Source organism: Pseudochaenichthys georgianus, chromosome 8 (assembly GCF_902827115.2).
Source record: "Pseudochaenichthys georgianus chromosome 8, fPseGeo1.2, whole genome shotgun sequence".
In the NCBI taxonomy this organism is placed as follows: Eukaryota; Metazoa; Chordata; class Actinopteri; order Perciformes; family Channichthyidae; genus Pseudochaenichthys; species Pseudochaenichthys georgianus.
This window is the reverse complement of record NC_047510.2, coordinates 7,301,201-7,316,669: the sequence shown is the minus strand read 5'-3', so window position 1 is coordinate 7,316,669 and position 15,469 is coordinate 7,301,201. Positions and strand designations below refer to the sequence as shown.

General features: G+C 45.1%; 1 protein-coding gene across 3 annotated transcripts in view; it reads left to right on the top strand.

Annotated features, from left to right (window-relative positions):
• Positions 1-7,290, top strand: part of LOC117451636 (RNA-binding protein FUS-like) — an 84,799-nt gene extending 77,509 nt beyond the window's left edge. Inside the window, exons 6-8 of one of the 3 annotated variants that reach the window (XM_071203954.1) lie at positions 115-564; positions 714-842; positions 6,430-7,290. In XM_071203954.1, the coding sequence (XP_071060055.1) occupies positions 115-257 (143 nt within the window). In that variant the 3' untranslated portion in view covers positions 258-564; positions 714-842; positions 6,430-7,290. Of the gene's footprint in view, positions 1-114; positions 565-713; positions 843-1,622; positions 3,177-6,429 lie in introns of those variants that run through there. The other 2 variants (XM_071203953.1, XM_071203955.1) reach the window with 2 other exon arrangements.
• The last annotated feature ends 8,179 nt before the right edge of the window (positions 7,291-15,469 follow it).

Sequence of the window (15,469 nt, the reverse complement as noted above, 5' to 3'; positions counted from 1 at the left end):
TGTCTGCAGTCACATGTCTCTCTTATAAACCCACACACAGGTCATTAAACAGGTGAAAGTGTTGCGGGTAAAGTAGCAGAAGATCTGACTGGTGTGGTTCTGTGCTCCCTGCAGGTCCGATGGGTCGAGGAGGAGGAGGAGGAGGAGGAGGAGGAGGAGGAGGAGGAGGAGGAGGAGGAGGAGGAGGAGGAGGAGGAGGAGGAGGAGAAGGAGAAGAAGAGGAAGAGTGTTCAAACCCGCGAGTCTGGAATTTATGATTTTAACTCTTCTACAGGGGTGTGGACATTTAAAAAAAAAAAAAAAAGTCTACGCTGCACAAGGATCAGAGCTTTTACTACATGATTTCATACACTTTGTTTATAATTCATAATACAACTTAATGCACAAAGAGGAGATTTATTTTATTGTGTGGTGTAATAAAAATGCAGAATCTGAATGTATGTCCTTGCTGCACATTTCTCCTCAGCAACTGTGGCAACCTTAACTTCTCGTGGCGTAATGATTGCAACCAGTGCAAGGCCCCGAAACCTGAGGATGCCGGGGGGGTGTCCCCAATGGAAAGAGGTAAGACTCCTGCAGCCTTATCATTAATATTACTGAATGTAGCTGTTGACTCACTTGCAAGTCAACCCCGCAGCGACAGACACATTTTTCCGCAGTGTAAACGGTCAAAAGTTTACAACTTGTCACCAAATTGCGTGTTCGTCTGTCAGGAGGTTATGGAGGAGGCGAGCGCAGAGGGGGGTTCGACCGGGGTGGCTTCAGGGGCCAAGGCGGCGAGCGCGGGGGGCCCGAGGAGGAGGCGAGCGCGGAGGATACGGGCCTGGAAAGATGGACGCAAGGTTAGATACACTCAAACATGATGTTCACATACTGAGTTCCAGATATTACCAACCAATTAGTCCTACACTGTTGTTTGAATAGATTTAAATTGTTGGGATTTAAAGTACTTTAATACTTTAAAATAAAATTGAAACAGCAGCAATTTAAGTTAGGATTTTCCAGTTCCAGTTATTTTTATCTTTTTTTGCGCTCGTCTATGTTGAATTATTATGATATGTTTCACCCTTGATTCTGTTTGTGAAAAGTTTTTTTTATGGCTGTATTATGGAATCAAGCTCAATCTAGACTTTGCTATAATGTCGAGCAATAAAGGGAATCTTGTGTGGATGCACCAATGTGAATAACATTAACACTCAGTTTCTAGTGGTCCATTCTTATTATCAGGAATCATTGTGTGTTATCATTGTGAATATAATCACATGAGTGACATGGGGACAAAGACTGATTTAAAAAAACAAATACATTTTTACTAAAATGACATTAAATGTATTATAATGGAACTCAATGGAATCCCTACTAGGTGTTAATGTTGTTATTTAGCAAAGCAGGACTGTATTGCCCATGACTGCTAACAGCTAACGTTAACTAGCTCTCCCTCCGATTTCAACACTTTTCAAGAGAGAAAAAAGGGCTGGTCTCCAAGAATTTGTCCCAGCAAGGATTTGTGTGGCTAAGAGCCCCCATTTTAGTTTTGTATATCAGCATATCATTTGTTTAAAACTCTCAAGCACAGACTCACCTGTTCTGTCATTGCTGAGTCAGCGTGTTGTTATTTCCAGAGGTGACCACAGACAGGAGCGGCGGGGCCGTCCCTACTAAACCATCCTGCACTACAGAGACCACTGCCCCCCCCTGGACCCAGCCCTCACCTTTAATCTTCCAAATAACTCTTTTAACTCTGATCCTTTTCTTTCAGTGGGTATACAAATGTGACTATCCCTCTTTTCTGTGTTTGCTCTTATTCTTGACATCAGTATGGCCCCATCTTTTCAGCGTTCATATCTTCTAAGTGCTCATATGTCATATTTCAACCCTAATGATATGTTTGCTCTTTCGCACCATCACCGGACACAACTCTATCAGAAACGTCTAAAGTCCAGCTTAAGCATTTTATCTGAAACTTGTGCAGCGAGGGGATGTTTTAAATTATATTTCCACATCATTTTTAATTGATTTTACATATAATTAAGACATGGGCAAATAAAAGTGTGGATTAATCAACCTTTTTTAAGAGAACTTAAAAAAATGGTGAGAAAACTACGGAAGAAGATTAGGGCCACATGGCCATTCTTTTGTTTTTGTTCTGAGATTTAATTCAGAATTCTGACTTTAATCTTTTCTTAATCACTTTTGGTCAGAAATCCCTTGGCCCTATCTTCTGTAGAAAATGTATGTTCTAACATTATGGCTAATTTCTCATGACCTACTGCACTTGAATGACGAAAAGTATCTGGCATTTTTATCCAATAACTGGAATAATAAGGGACTTTTGAGAATATTAACATTTAAGAATGTGTCATTAAAATACATTTAGGAGATTCAAGCTATTTGGAAGGGAATTTGTACTTTTCCCCCCTAAACTGTGCTGTTATCTTCAGAGCCACTTTCTGTTTCAACTCTAACCTGTTTTCTTAACGTATCGATTAGATTTACAGTGTAAGGGATAATTATAGTTGGCACTTTAAATGCCTTCATCTTTGTTTTAACTTCAAAGTTTAGCCACTTGGGGAGTTAAAAAACAGACTGATGAATCTTTAAATCTATAAATGTTTAGCTACCACTGTTATGCAAATATTATAGTGGAGATAAAAAAAGACAATAAAACGTTGATATTGATAACGTTGAAAATATCCCAAATGCAGCAGAAAAAATCTTTATTTCTCGGAAATAAATGACAAATATACGAGAAAATAAATAAATCTAAATAAATCACATTAACCTTTTGGAAAACCCCCCAAAATGTACCAGAATACATTTAGAAAACTACAAGAAAAATCATCTATGCCCTGCAAGTTCTGCAACCGTTTGTTGCAAAGAAAACAACATAATTAGTTTGTTTTACTGTAAGAGCATTCAGCGGAACTTCTGCCACGCCTCTAATATTGTAGAACAGTTTAATTCAAGAGGCCGACATTTCTCACGAGTTTCAAGTATGAGAAGGAAGTCACAAGAAAAGAGTTTAAGATCGATTAAAATCCACTTTTGTATATGAGGCCTCATATTTAAAATGTTTTAGACAGAACTTGTATATTTATTTTGTATTTATGAGTTGTTTTTTGTATTGTGTATGTGCTGGTTTTCAAATGAAAGTGTTGATTAAAGTGAAAACAATGCATCTGTGGTTCTTACTGACCTTGACTTGTTTGTATCTTGTGCAGCTTTAAAACGTTCCAACTTTATTTATATTGGTGCCAAGTTGCAATACAAGGTGGCAAACTAAAAAATGAAAGCATATGATTCCAAGATTGAAATATTTTAGAACTCATTGGTTCTATTTCTGGTTGTGGAGAAAGTCTCTGTGTCCTTGCTGACCCTGTTGAAAGAAGGGACAAGTCAGCTAAAAATACAGCTTGAGTTTTATTTCTCATTATTTCAGCTCTCTGTCCAATTGAAAAGCTTTAAATCCACATGCTTATTCATCAATTCATTCTTGTGTGACGCTTGGGTGGTTTCCAAAGCTCCCCAGCTCTGAAGACTTTTAAATGTGATAAGTGTAAATCCTCATAATTCCCTGTAATGTAAAAGATCAAGTGTTGACATTTCTTACCGTCATCTTGAAGAATTACGCAATTTGTATGAATAGGATAGAGTAGAAAACACTTGTCGTCTTTTTGCATGGACATTAACATAACAAATACCATCTTCATTGACACACTGTTGCAGGACTGCCTGAGACCTTCTATAGAAGAGGAGCCGCTCCTGTTTAAAGTTGGCACACTGTTAAAGTTCACGTATGCCCTGACATTTTCCACACAGGAACAATTAGATTCAATTAGATTTTAAAATGTGAGTTAATTGATTTAGATAAACATTTTAAGTGGCAACGTCGGTCTCCATTGGCCAGCAGCCAATAGAGTCATCTAGTGTTTATAATATATATCTATGACCTCCACTGTCAGTACAGGAAGTGACGATTCTGACGCATTTTTTCCCGCCCATCGAAGGACTCGTTTGATGGAAGCTTTCAAATCACAATGAAGACTCATCACGGAGGTGATGAGTCCGACCACCGTGCACTTTGGGTCGGCCTTGGTCAAGCCCTTGTGAACCCCCCAGCCTGGTTCTCGTAAAAGTGTTTCGCTCAAATGACACCATGGAGGAATGTAACGGGAGGACAGGGGTCTCTGCCCGCCTCACGAGTGCCTATTTTCGGACACTTTTTTACATTTCCCCGGTTTTATTTATTTTCCGGGGAACCTCCCCACCTCCGCCGCGGTGCACCCGGCAAACACGGTTGTTTCTCGAACCTTCCATCATTGTCTAGCGGGTGTAACTAAAATACAAGATGTTGTATTTATATATATATAAATAAATATATAGATATATATCAGGGTTGCCAACTCTCACGCATCTGGCGTGTGACACACGCTTTCACTCTCAATCTCACGCTCTCACGCTGCCCAAACTCTCCACAGATATACACACACATACACACACATAGACAGGCACACGCACACAGATATACACACATACATAGATACACGTATACAAACACAGGCACACACATGCAGACATACACACACACACATAGACAGACACACACATACACACATAGACAGACACACACAGATACACACAGACACACACACACTGATACATATACATACACACACACATACATACACATACACAGATACACAGACACACACACATACATAGACACACATAGACACACACACACAGATACACAGACATACACACACACAGACACACACATATACATAGACACATACACACACATACACATACGCATACACACATAGATACACAGGCATACACATGCACACACAGACACACACACAGATATACACACAGACACACACACACACACACATACACACACATAGACAGGCACACATAGATACGCACACAGATATACACAGACACATACAGATACATACACACACACACACACACACACATACATAGACACACGTAGATACATGTATACAAACACAGGCACACACATGCAGACACACACAGATACGCACCTACACACACACATACATAGACACATAGACAGACACACGCAGATACACACACACGCACACACACACACACACACATACATACATAGACACACATAGATACACAGACACACATACACACACATAGACACACACACACACACACACACACACATAGACAGACAGACGCACACATAGACACACACATAGACAGACAAACACATGCACACACAGACACACACACACAGATATACACACACACATACATAGACACACATAGATACACGTATACAAACACAGGCACACACAGATACGCACATACACACACACATACATAGACACACATACACACAGACACACGCAGAGACACACAGATACAGATACACACACACAGAAACACACACACACACACATACAAACAGACACACATTGATACACATACACAGGCATACACATGCACACACAGACACACACACACAGATATACACACACATACACACAGCCACACATGCACACACATAGACAGGCACACACATAGACACACATAGATACACACACACACACATATGCACATACTGTACAGATACATAGACACATACAGACACATACACACATACATAGACACACATAGATACACGTATACAAACACAGGCACACACATGCAGACACACAGATATACACACGCAGATACACACACACACACACACACACACACACACACACACACACACACACACACACACACACACACACACACACACACACACACACACACACACACACACACACACACACACACACACATACATAGACACACACACATATACACAGACATACACACAGACAGACAGACGCACACATGCACACACATATACAGTACGCACAGACATATACACACACAGACACACAAACGGATAATTAATACATTTTAGACATACATTTCAGATTAAAACTTTGTTATCAATCGTCACAACTTCTTTCAGCACTCGTGGCTACTAGCGACTACTACTAGCTGTGCTACTCATGCACTGAGTTAACGGTGCCCTGAGATCGTTCAGTGCACGTACAGTATATCCACACAAGTCACAGGTGCATGGGTTATGCTGACATTTCCAGTATAGTATGTTGGTGATGAGCAGACTTTAACAGCACGTTGTCTGAGTTGCTCAGCTTACAGGAGCAAAGTGTTATTGTAATAGTAGTATTTTTGCAACATTAGCTGTAGATGGACACACACACACGGGCATGGTGGAGAAAACAAATGTATGCTATTTTAGACGGCTCCACTCCTGTAGAGCCACACGACAAGTAGTATCTGAGCTTTGTCGGCATGTTACTCTTTAGTTCAGTTTCATTCATTTAGTTGCATGTGTAGCTAAACATATTTCTGTTTCCTTAGAGTTTTCTTTGGAATGAATCCTGACCGAGGGTCCAAGGCTGAGATGAAGGGGAAGAAACGGCACCACATTCCTCCAAAACTGTCGAAGCTCGTGACTGAGCTGAAGAAATTTGACTGGCACATGTGAGCATTCCTCAAAGCTCAAAACAGAACTTTTTGGACTGGACTTTTGGACTGAACATCCCAACACACACAAAAAACAGTTTACTTTTTTTTTTTTTTTTTTGTCGTCACTGCATGAAGGCTCCTCCTTCCTCACTGACAGGTGAGCCAGTAGGGTGCAACAGCAGTGGCAAACAGTGGGAGGAATTTATTACATTACATTGCATTGCATTTAGCTGACGCTTTTATCCAAAGCGACTTACAATAAGTACATTCGACCAGGAAGACACAACCTTGAAGAAAACAGAATCATATAAGTACATCAGGTTTCATAGAGCCAAACATTTCAAGTGCTACTCAACTGGCTATAGATAAGCCAGTCCTTTATTAGTATATAAGTGCTTTATAACTACTAATTTGATCTTGAGGCGCACATGTACACACAGCCCGACCTCTAACATCATGGTGTTAAGAAAAAGGTTATTGTTGCTGTTATTTTACATACTTGAATGTATGATCATGTTAGGGTTTTACAATTGTATGGAAATGTATTTTTAAAAAAAAAACATTTGTATGGCACTCAGGTAGCGAGGGGTACAATTATTGCCCACCACCACAGATTCTTTGGGTTCAAATCCCCCATGTTCGGGGGAGGGAAGTTGGGAGGGGGATATTTGTCATTGCATGTTCTCCTACAGGTTGGGGCAGCGGGGAATGTTGAGTTTTATGGAAAGAAATAAATACATTTTGTTCAATTTCTATATATTGTGCTTTATTCAGTGTGCTTGAAAGTGTAATTGTTATTTATTTAGGATTTTATTTTTATTTTTAATCCCACGATTTAAAAGAAAAAAGATATTAGGATTGACGGAAGTGTCTGTAAATATTACGGACAAAGTCTTGTTAATCTACAGAAATATCCGTTATAAAGTTGACGGAAGTTTCCGTATATGGTACAGAAAAAGTCTTGTAAATCTACAGAAATATCCGTTAAAGGGTTGACGGAAGTGTCCGTATATGGTACAGAAAAAGTCTTGTAAATCTACAGAAATATCCGTTAAAGGGTTGACGGAAGTGTCCGTATATGGTACAGAAAAAGTCTTGTAAATCTACAGAAATATCCGTTAAAGGGTTGACGGAAGTGTCCGTGGAATAACGGACAATGTCCTGGCAGCAAATTACCAGCACTTTGTCCGTTTTTTTCCGTTTTTTTTTTTTACAGTGCACAGTATTGAGTATGTAAGTCGCTTTGGATAAAAGCGTCTAACAAGTGACATGTAATGTAATGTATTTTATGTTAGTATTTAAAATCTCCTGGGGGAGAATCCCCCCAGACCCCCCTGCAGGGGTTGGGTTTTCAGCATGTCAACTCTTTCACTTGTGGGGAAATTGCGGGATTGAGTCCAGGTCGCCCTTTTTATTTACTACAAGACAAATGTGCCTTTTTATTTCATACAGTTCAAATTGGATTGAGACAGGGAAATAATCTAAACCTCACGCGTGGCGTTTCACTGTCAAGGGGTGCGTGTATGTAATTACATTGCAAATATTGATTTGAGCCCCACCACTGTACGTATGGGCCGGCCCTACCATAGATTATCCAACAAAAATACTCTGTGGCCACTGCCGACCCGTATTGCGCATGCGCAGATCTAAGATCCAGTAGAAATGATAAAAAGTAAAAGTTTGCTGCTTATTGTTCTACTAGGCCAACATAGATTCAAAGAGTAGGAGAGTGAGAGTGTGTTAATTAACATATTTGGCAGTTTGGAGTAAGTCTGTACATTTGTTTGTGTGTGTGTTTCATGTATAGGCCTCTCACAATAATTAATTTTGTTGGATACACTTTCCCGGAAATTATTGCAATAAACGATAATATTGTCGCCACCGTTGTATGACTATTTTAGACCACTGACATAATGATAATATATAATAATAATTCAAGTAGCCTACATCCTTTCAAACTGCTAGTCACATCCTCATTTAAATGGCAATTTATCGAGTTCATTTTTATTTATCGTACGATAAGTCGACTACATGTAATTGCTTATCGCGACAGGCCTATGCACACAATAAAACAGTGGAAACAAACATGTGTTTGACTTTCATTAGTGAATGAAACTGTGTGCCCTTTATAGTCTGTGTCCAATATTGTGTATTTGTATATATTGTATATATATCCTATATATATGCTAAGGTCCCGCTACTGACACGATAGCAGTCATTTTGTGCGCATATGTGTAATCAAACCCATGATACCAAAATCTCACTCCAGCCAGGTACCCAAAGTTGGCAACCCTGATATATATAGATAATAAGTGTCAGTGCTATTTTATGTTGTATTAGCGTGCATTTCCTGTTCGGAAAGTGGCGCTGTACTGAGAGTAAACAATACAAGGTGTCCCTATTTTTATATATATATCTATATATACTTTATGTATATAATAAGTGTCAGTACGATTTTATTTTGTATTTGCGTGCATTTCCTGTTCGGAAAGTGGCGCTGCGGCTGTACTGATAGTAACTACAATACAAGGTGTCCGTATATATCTATTAACTACATTACTATATATATAGATATATACATTATGTATATAATAAGTGTCACGATCCGATTTTATTTTGTATTTGCGTGCATTTCCTGTTTGGAAAGTGGCACTGTACTGATAGTGGTGATTTTATTTTGGAATTCTTAGCGTGCACTTCCTGTACTGACAGTGGAGGTGTCCTGAGAGTGGAGGTCTGCACCGGAACTGTCCTGAGAGTGGAGGTCTGCAGGCAGACCCCTCTCGAATTAGGAGGGAATTCCGTCTCATAGCGTTTGTGCACTGTTTTGAAATGCCGCTCCTAAATTACCCTTCTTCAGATTTTGCAACCCTGATCTCCTCAGGCAGGTCTTTACGACCAGCAGTGATGCCTCTGAGGGTCTCAGGACGCAGGACGGGGCATAGGGTTTATACAAGGTCACAAACATTAACATACCAGCAATACAATTTAAGAATGGATTCTTAAAGCAATATAATCTTCTTTTCTTCTTACACCTACAGCACACACCCTGAACAGTGGGCTTCTTGCACACTCAGATGCAGAACATAAAAACACTCTTTTGCTATTTATTTTCATTTTGCAGCACATTTATACTACCAGAATTTTGCTTTACTTCTTTATATTATTTATTTTTCTCAAGTCATTTACTTTTGGTGAGATAACTAAAGTTTAGTTCATTTTACCCTGACTATGGACTGATTCATTATTAGTTGTTACAAAACATTCACAAGACGGTGGGTAGACAAACCAATATTAGACAAACAAACATGAACTCGCAATAAACACCAGCGCGACAGCAAAGTTCATCCAGCTCAATTTAGTCCGAATTAAGAGTTTTCAGAGGGGGTAGGGAATTATAGATGGGGCGCCTTGACTCACGCGTCCACCCTTGTATACAAGTGCTAAGATCGTGCCTGAAGACCGTCCAAAAGCGATAACTAGCTTATCCTCTTGCGACAACCACTACTACATCAGTGGCGCTATGAACCCCCGACCAGGAGCCCACAGACTTTTCCCTCTACCCTTTCTCTCCAACAACAGCACGGTTGACTGTAGTCCTACTCGACCAGCCTATACACCCGCCATTGAGTTCATCACAGCGATGAAACACAGTTTTGTTCTACACTTGCTTGCAACTGCCCACCCGTGATCAATTAGCCTATAATTTTATGTATGCACCCCGGACCGCCACCAGCTCCTCTAGCCATGTATAGGGAACTGTGGCGCATCGGGTGATGCACGCACCTCACGCTGCCCCGGCCTTGCCAGCAATGTAGAAGATGGTCACAAACAACGAGTGCTTTTAGACCATCTCGTTTTTAATAGAGACGGCGGTGGTGTGAGTTAAAGCTATAGACAAAAAGCTATGACTTTCTCCCTCTCAGCTGCACTTCTCCAGCCACACAGATACGGGGAGGTATTTACACACACACCCCGCGCTACAGCTGGAGCCGTGTTTACAGAGGTGATAGGAGTAATATCTCCGGCTGCTTATTTTTAACTGCTGTGTTGGCTGCTGAAACCCCCAGAATTCGGCGATTCGTTCAATACAAATCTTTACATTGATTTCATACAGAAGCTCCACTTTATGGATGTATTTCTTTAAGGTTTCTCTAAACATGAGCTGTGCATGCTTGTATAGCACTTTCGTCCCGAGCAGCTACACAGAGGAAATCAGCCAGGACTGAGTCCCCAGACACTGATCCCCTGGGTTTATTATCCCCAAATGTTCATTAACCCAAAACGAAACACAGCCGCTCAGTTTCACAGGTAATTTTAGGATACCGTCAATCACAGATTCTGGTAAGGCAATGTCCAAATGTAGATTTGAAATTACACTTACCAGTTCTGAAGATTTGTTGGTATCCTGCCGACAACGCCAATTTGTAAGGGAAACGATAGTTACGGCTGTAACTACGGCGCTATGAGTCCCGGATGACCGCCAGAGGCGGTGCTTTAGCACTGGATATGTCCATCGCGCGCATGCGCAGCTCGAGTACCAATAACAACAAAGTCACCTGTGACCCACGTGACACCGGCTATATCAGCCGGTATTGTCAGAGGATCTGTTCCCCGAATCTTCTCGCGAGCACACAAGAATTCTGAGTGACAGGGAACTCTGGCGGTCATCCAGGACTCATAGAACCGTAGTTACAGCCGTAACTATCGTTCTATTTCGTCCCTACTGACCGCCAGAGGCAGTGCTTTAGCACTGGATGACTTATACCAACAATGTCATGAAGAATCCAAGCCCTTGCTCACCACTGGAAGCAGCGGAGCTCGGCAAAAGGACCACGCCCAAAGAATGGGGAGTGGCGACATTGACCTGATGACAACTGGAGAATGTGCCAGAAGACGCCCACGACGCCGCGGCGCAGATGGTCTCCAGGGGCACCCCTCTCAGGGCAGCCCAATATGTTGAGATGCCCCTTGTAGAGTGGCATCTCAGCCTGATGGCAGGGGGCGGGCACTGGCCCCGTAAGCCTGTGAGATGGTATCGACAACCCAGTGGGGCAGCCACTGGTTAGAGGGCCTAACCTCCTTTAGTGCCGCCAGGGCAAACTCAAGAGTTGCTCCTCCTGCCGTATACAGGCAGTAGCCTTGATATACGCCCTTTGGGCACCCTCAGGGCACAGCAACTTCGATGTGCCGTACTCCTGAATGTCAAAGCGTGCCAGCTGGGCAGGCTGATTGAAGTGAGTTTGTGGAAGGACCCCGGCGGGAATGCCACATTTGCCCAAAGGGCAACGCCTGAGAGTCTCACCTCGGGCATGTATTGTTTACGGAGAGGACATGCAACTCCCCGACTCACTTCCCTGAGGCTATGGCGAGCAGAAATGCTGCCTTCGTGGGCAGCCACCTAAGCCCCACCTGGGCCAGGGGCTCGAAGGGAGGAGATGATAGGGCATCCGGCAGCAAGGGCAGGTCCCAAGCCGGAGCCCTCAGGGTGCAAGGGGGACGCTGCCGTAAAGCCCTTCTCATAAAGAGCGACACCGACCTGTGGCACCCCGCCGTGGCGCCGTCGAACCGAACATGTCGGGCAGAATCGCAGCCATATAAATTCAGAGTGGAGTGAGAACGTCCACTATCTAGAAGGGACTGTTGTCTAAGCAACAATGTACATGCTGTCCCCAAGGAACACGCACATTCTTGCCCCCCAGTTGCGGTAGAAAGTGCGTGAGTGCAAGCTGCACGGCCCGAAGCGCTAGCACGTTGACCCGGCGCGCACTCTGCTGGGCAGACCACTGACCCTGAACGGTCCTGCCCTGCCGCACTGCACCCCACCCTGAGAGACATGCACCTATGGTGATGGTCTCCTGGCGGGATGGGATGGCGCCCATGGGCATGCCTACCAGGAGATAGGCCCTGCCCCTCCAGCGTGACGGAGAGTGGAGCAATGCTGTGACACCCTGACTTCACTGCCTGTGCCACTTGGCGTCCAAGTGAAGGCTGTTCAGCCACATCTGCATGGGGCGCAACGACAGCGGGCCTAAGGCCCCAGCGGCTGAGGCAGCTGCCAGTCTGCCCAAGGGCCGGAGGAACTGAATATAAGGCACCCTCTTGCCCGGCCCACGTGGAAGTAGGCATCCCTCGGTTGGGAACCACTCCACCTGTGCGTATGCAGTAGTCAGAATATAGAATGGCAGCACCTTCAGGAATCTGTTGATTCCTCTGAGGTCCAAGATCGGGCGAAATCCGCCGACTTTCTTGCTCACGAGAAAGTATGCCGAGTAGAACCCCCTGGCTAAGCAGAGGGTCTTACTGGGTTGATTGCGTCCTTGGACAAAAGGACGGACAACTCTTGGCCTAGAGCTAGGGCCCCTGCCGGATCGCTGACGACTGTCAATTAGACCCAGCCGAAGGCTAGGGGCCGGAGCTGCGGTCCGTACCCCTGGGTTAAGGTGAAAACCACCCAAGGGACGGAAGTACAGACTGCCCAGAAACTGAGCTGCTGCTGGGAAAGCAGCCGCCGACCACCCCCGGGATTTCAGAGCCCAGCCCCCCGGACCCTGGAGCCTCTTGGGGGGTTCCGGTAAGGCTCTGGGGCACGAGGCCGCCTGGAAGGCGGGCTACATGGGGCACGAAAGTCATTGGGAGGCGGTTGAGTGGGCCGCTAAGACCTCTGCAGACCACCCCTGTAATCCGGCGGCTGAGTGCGGCTGCTAGAGCGGCCCCTGGGCTTGCTGGGAGTGGGCACAGGTCTGCGAGGACCCGAGTGCTGCTGCCTGGTCTGCCTAGCTTGGGCGGCACGCTCCAGTGCCTCCAGGGCAGCCGATCTAAACAGCTCTAAACAGCTCACCCCCCAACCGAAGGAGGGGGGGGGGGGCTAGCAGCCCCTACACCGGGCCCAGGTTGAAGAGGCGACTTCATCATGCCCCTATCGGCAGCTAGCCGATCCACTTTAGAGGACAGCCTGTTTCTAGTCCTTCTATTGGGGGGAGCACACAGCCATTGCTCCCTCAAGTCGCCGGGAACGGCCGAATTGATCTGGAGGAGGACGTGACAAGGAGAGGTGTCTGTTGGCTGCTGCCAGACGTTCCACCTCAGTGATTCGAGCCACTCTGAGCACCCGAGGCATGCAGCTACAGCTCATGCAGGCGTTTACCGTGAGAACCTCCCTCAGATGCTCGAATTTCGTCCCCACTGACCACCAGAAGCGGCCGAGGCAGGAGGGGCAGCGGTCGTGGCCGTCCTCGGGCTCAAGAGAAGCCATACAGGCGCTACCTGAATGAACCCTTCTGTAGGTAGCCAGATGCAGCGTAGCCGGGAGCGGGTGCGGGAACCCAGCCTTCACCAGCTACCTGCTTAATGGAAAGAGTAGAGCGTTGCTGCTACTCGCCGAACAGAAAGAGGGATGTAATTACACCCACGTTACCGGCAGAGGGAGCGGGAGCGAGAGCACTGCCTTCACCTGGCTGGATTAATAAACACGGCAGTTCAGCGTCTACCAGGAGCAGGGGCGAGAACACTGCCGGCTGAGTTAGAGACGAATGCCAGATGCAGCATAACCGGGAGCGGGTGCGGGAACGCAGCCTTCACCCGCTACCTGCTTAACGGAAAAACAGGGCAGTTCCGCGTCTACCAGGAGCGGGGGCGAGAACACTACCTTCACTGGTTGAGTTAGAGACGAATGCCAGATGCAGCATAACCGGGAGCGGGTGCGGGAACACAGCCTTCACCAGCTACCTGCTTAACAGAAAGAGTAGAGCCGCGCCGCTACTCGCCCAACAGAAATAGGGATGTAATTACACCCACGTTACCGGCAGAGGGAGCGGGAGCGAGATCACTGCCTTCACCTAGCTGGATTAGTAAATAAGGCAGTTTACCAAGAGCGGGGGCGAGAACACTGCCTTCACTGGCTGAGCTAGAGGCGAGTGCCAGATGCAGCGTAACCGGGAGCGGGTGCGGGAACACAGCCTTCACCAGCTACCTGCTTAATGGAAACCAGGCAGTTTAGCGTCTACCAGGAGCGGGGGCGAGAACACTGCCTTCACTGGTTAGATTAAGACGAATGCCAGATGCAGCGTAACCGGGAGCGGGTGCGGGAACACAGCCTTCACCAGCTACCTGCTTAACGGAAAAAAACAGGCAGTTTAGCGTCTACCAGGAGCGGGGGCGAGAACACTGCCTTCACTGGTTAAATTAAAGACGAATGCCAGATGCAGCGTAACCGGGAGCGGGAACACAGCCTTCACCGGCTACCTGCTTAACGGAGAAACAAGAGCCGTAACAGAGCCGTAGTTACAGCAGTAACCATGGCCAGGGCTCACACGGCATCTAACCGTAGTTACAGTAGTAACTATGGCCAGTACTTACATGGTTTAGAACCGTAGTTACAGTAGTAACTATGGCCAGTACTTACACAGCATAGAGCCGTAGTTACGGTATTGCCTATGGCCAGTACGTGCAGGGCTTGGAACCGTAGTTACAGTAGTAACTATGGCCAGTACTTACGGCTTAACCCCGTAGTTACAGCATTAACTATGGCCAGTACTTACACAGCTTGGAACCGTAGTTACAGTAGTAATTATGGCCAGTACTTACGGCTTAGAACCTTAGTTACAATCGTAACTGTGGCCGGTGCCTAAAAGTGTCAGCCAACGGCTGCCCACTAGACAATATAATATTGGGAGGATGAAATCCTCCTTAATGGCCATACATGCAGAGCACACGGCACACACAGTGAAGATTGTTCTCTGCATATCGTCCTAGTGCTAGGAGTCTAGTACTAGGAGCAGTAAATACAACGATATAGCGCTACTGCAACCATACCATGCGTCTACCGGGAGCAGCAGCGAGAGCACTGCCCTCACCGGCTGAGTTAAATAATGAAGCTTAACCGTACATGCAAGGTGTTAGCCAAGCGGCTGCTGCTAACAATCAAGCAACC